Here is a 4515-nt window from a genome sequence, read left to right on the forward strand (position 1 = left end):
ACTTTAATTTAACATTATTACATTTCTAGATGGCAAATGAATATGAAAATCTTTTAACCAATCATCGTATAAAGCTAATTATTCAAGGACGTAATTTTTTTTCAGATCTTGAAATTTTGGCCTTTGTATTAAACCCATTACGAAAGGCTATTCTTTCTTTAGAATCCAGAAGTGCAACTTTAGCGGACTGTTATTTAAGTTTAGCCCAACTTGGAGCAGTTCTTAAAAATCTGCCACAAAGTTTTCATTGTAACTTTCGTAACCATTGTTTTGATGTGATGAATAAGCGATTTGAGGAATTTAACGATGATAAATATCTTCTTTGTTTTTATTTACATCCTCTATTTCGAGGTAAGATTAATTTTAACTTAATAATAATTAATTTGAAGTTCAAGATTGAAAATTTACTCATATTAATAAATACCTTACTAGACGTTCCTTTAAAAAGTGGTGTTTATGCAAGATTAGCTAAAACGGCTCTGTCTATTGGTCAAAATTTAGGATTTGATCTTGAACAATCACGCGCATTATGTTCACAATTGAGCCGATATAGGAAGAAAGAACCACCATTTGATTTGGAATTTGGTCATGGATTTCAAGAACCAATTAATTGGTGGAATTTAATTGAAACTAATCCTGACCCAGAATCTTTACCTATTGTTGCTTTACATCTTTTTTCAATCTGTCCAAATTCTGCGTCCTGTGAGAGAGGTTTTTCCAATCTAGAATGGCTTACCAATAAGCGTCGTTTACAACTAGGTGTTGAGACTTTAGAATCTATGTGTAAAATGATAACTTATTGGAAATCTAATGCGAAAAAAGAATTTGGTTTTTTTGGTCAAGAAGTAAAAAACAAATCAAAATTAAATGATATTGAATTAATTCAGAGAGTTACTGAAGCTTTGGCTGAAACTGATAATGCAGATAAAGAAGAGGAAGATGAATATGAAGACAATTCATTTGATAAATCTAGATCACGTATAGAAAAGCCTGTACGAAGAACAATAAATGGTGAAATTATTCCAGATGACAATGTAATTGTTTTAATCGAAAATGTTTGGATTGAAAATGAAATTGATTTATCAAATGATATAATTTTAAAAGGTATCGGTAATATACCTAAGGATTTAGATGATGATTTTATTGATAATGAGAAGAATAATAATGAAAATATTGTTTTAACGGATGATGAAACTGTTGATGATACAAATGGTAGAGGTATATTGAATTATAATGTTAATGACTTATTAGATGAATGTATAAATGAAAATTAATGAAATAATTCGTAATAAACTAATAAAGTCATTTTAAACTTGTAAAATTTTAGTGAATTTAATGAATTAAAAAAAAATATTTGTATATTTTTTTTCGATTAATTAAAAAATCTAATAAATAAAAAAATAAAACGTGAGAAATTTTTAATTATTTCTAACTTTTATAGGAAAAGATATACTGATATACATAATAGTGATAATACATGTTAAATCATATGATTTACTATAATAAATGGCGAAACTTTAATAATTACTATGTAAAAATATGTCTAAACCTTTCGCAGTTTCGCAGTTTCGCAATTTTTTTGACTTTTAACGAAATGTTTCATCTAGTTTTGATTTCAACAACTGTCTAAACTACTGAGTTTCGCCCAGCAACCTTATGTAATCATCACAGTGGCTATTTTAGATGATAAAAATACTTCACACAAACCAGATCATCATTATACGACCATACTCTATCCTGGATGTGAAGATTACAACTCTCTATCAAATGCAATGACCCAATTCTGCCATGATCTAAGAAATTTAAAAGAAGGACTGGTAATTGATAATGTAAAGTGGAATTTTCAATTTTATTTTTCGTCTGACTGGAAGTTCTTAGCAATCTGTTTGGGTTTTAATAGCGCTCATAGTAAAAATTTCTGCCCTTAGTGTACAATTGATAAATCACAACAAGGAGATCTATCAAAAGAATGGAAGATTAATAAAGAAATAGATAAGTTAGTTGAACAAAATAATTACTATAAAGGACATATAAGAAAACCACTTTTTGATATGATACCTCTTAATCACTGGGTTCCTGATGAATTGCACATTATGCTTAGAATTACTGATCGTTTATGGAGTCTTGTGATAGCAGAATTAACAGAATATGGTTTGTTTAATGATACTGCACGAAAGATAATTGTAGAGGAAATGAAAAGAATTAAAGTTAAGTTTCAATTCTGGCAAATTCAAGAATCTAAAACTTGGAGCTACACATCATTAATGGGAAATGATAAGATCAAAGTATTACAATTCTTTGATTTATCAAAAATTCTTTCAAGACAACGCGCTAATATGATACGAAATCTATGGAATAAATTTTATGAACTCTACATAAAAATGAAGGACCAAAAAACAAATGCTGAAGAATTTCAAAATGATGCAAAGAATTGGCTTACTTTATTCTTAACGCCATCTGAAGGTATTCCAAATACTCAAGGATTCAAAAAAGGTCTTTATAAACCTAATGATATGACACCTTACATTCATGTGTTAGTCCATCACGTTTCTGAATTTATGACAATTCATCAAAAATGGGGATTAAAGTCATTTTCATGTAGTGCAGTGGAAAAAAAAAATCATCAGCAAGTTTCTTATTTTTTTCGTAAAACAATGAAAGATGGAGGTAGAAAATCCAAGTCATCAGCAATTATTGAGATCTTAGAACATGAAAATCGATCTCTTTTTTACAATTACCATAATGTTTCCTTAAACTCTCAAAAACCTCATAAAATTCATATTAAAGCTGAAAATAATTAGAATGAAAATGCTTAATATACTTTGATACTGTTTTTTTCGTGTTCAAATAATCTATTTTATTCAATCATAGCCTGGCTATTGTAAAAATGAAAATAAATGTGACCTGTGTGAGTGAAATTACCATTAAAATCAGTATTTTTTTGTTTTTTCCATTCTACTACTAATTGACCACGTACGCATTTTGGTTTGCGTAATTTTTTAATTGTTTCATAAGTTAATGCAGCTGTAATAGGATTTTCGTCCCCATCTTCAATATTATTGTCATCATCACAAAGTACAACATAAGTACATTGCCGTTGATCGTAAAATTTAGTCTCCCAACCTTCCATCTCTAGAATATTTGCTAATATTTGATTTGATGAACCTTCACGAAATATACACTTGTAAATACCCTTTGTAGCAGAGTAGTAATGTATATAGTTTTTAAATACTGCATAAAACTGACTTTCAGTAGCGGGAATAGAAACTGTTTGTTTTCCTAATTGCCTATATTCTTTTGGTAATCTTTTGCGAATATAGTGAACTAAGATGGCTTTAAATTGGTGTACGGTATTATCTAGGGGTTAGATAAATAAACGGGGGGTCCAACTCAAATGTTACACAGACTGATCAGTGATCGCCAGAACTGAAGCCATATGTAAATTACTATGTGTTACTATTAAAATTAAATATTACCCCATGTTTAAAGTGAAAGATCTGCCGATAATCAATATAATCTATGAAAAAAAATGATAAATCGGTAATGACGAAATGTGAAACTACACGAAAATATTTTTTTTTTTCGAAATATTCTGTCTATATTTTTTAAAATTTTGGATCGGCTGTTTGAAATACCTCAAAAACATATAAAAGTTTATTTACACACTTGAAAATAATACATAATAAAAGAAGAAAAAGCTATTTTAAAATGTTTTACGTAAAAATATTTAGTATATACTTGTTGAAATCTCGAAAAAAAAGGATATAATTTTAACTTACTATCATAAAAGAGCAAAAAACATATAAAATTAAGACAAGCAACCAGTGATCTAATTTTAATGAAAAAACTTCGCCTATATAGAGCTAGCATATACAACCTTGGCTTCTGGGATCGGCTGCTTTTCTATGTGTACGTGTTGAAAAAATAAAAAAAAAGTGAAATTTTAATATGAAAATTCGTTTGTGTAACCAATATATGAGAGTGACAGTTCTGGCGGTCAATGATTTCAATGATTAGCCTGTGTAACATTTGAGTTGGACCCCCCGTTTATTTATCTAACCCCTAGGTATTATCAGGTAAAGCATCAATATCTGGACGTAAAGAGTTGTATTTTATAATAGTATTTAAATGTCTAGTCAATCCCCCCTTTTTTTAAACAGTTTCCCGCATATATTACATTCAAATTTTGAATCATTAGTTGTTGGAGTTGTTATTTGAGTTGTTGTTGAAGGTGGAAGAGCACCGGTAGAAACTACAGCTTGATTCATATTACCATACCTAAAATATAAAAAAAAACACTTTATTAATTAAAAATATTAAACACTGTTGTAAACTTTATTCAAATTAATACGCGAAATTTACAAATAACAAAAATTTTACAAGCAAACTACTTTTGAATTACTAAATGTAGTTTAAATAAAGTTAAAAAATATTTTTTTGTATATAGAAATAGAATAGTACACTCAACATAATTTACCTTTGAAGAAGATTGGTTTCGTAGGGAGGAGATTGGTT

General features: G+C 28.5%; 2 protein-coding genes across 2 annotated transcripts; one reads left to right on the forward strand and one right to left on the reverse strand.

Moving 5' to 3' along the window:
• Nucleotides 1-1772: 1772 nt before the first annotated feature.
• Nucleotides 1773-2801, forward strand: OCT59_010701 (uncharacterized protein; the record flags this gene model as incomplete). The annotated part of the gene is made up of 2 exons (XM_025312575.2): nt 1773-1817; nt 1929-2801. The coding sequence occupies 2 exons, from the start codon at nt 1773-1775 to the stop codon at nt 2799-2801; spliced, it is 918 nt and encodes a 305-aa protein (XP_025189520.2).
• Nucleotides 2802-2857: 56 nt separating this feature from the next.
• Nucleotides 2858-3481, reverse strand: OCT59_010702 (uncharacterized protein; the record flags this gene model as incomplete). Its single annotated transcript, XM_066136068.1, has 2 exons — nt 2858-3305; nt 3477-3481. 2 exons carry the CDS (start codon nt 3479-3481, stop codon nt 2858-2860), a joined length of 453 nt encoding a protein of 150 aa, XP_066000739.1.
• Between the last annotated feature and the right edge of the window lie 1034 nt (nt 3482-4515).

This window comes from Rhizophagus irregularis, chromosome 19, assembly GCF_026210795.1.
Source record: "Rhizophagus irregularis chromosome 19, complete sequence".
Lineage (NCBI taxonomy): Eukaryota > Fungi > Glomeromycota > Glomeromycetes > Glomerales > Glomeraceae > Rhizophagus > Rhizophagus irregularis.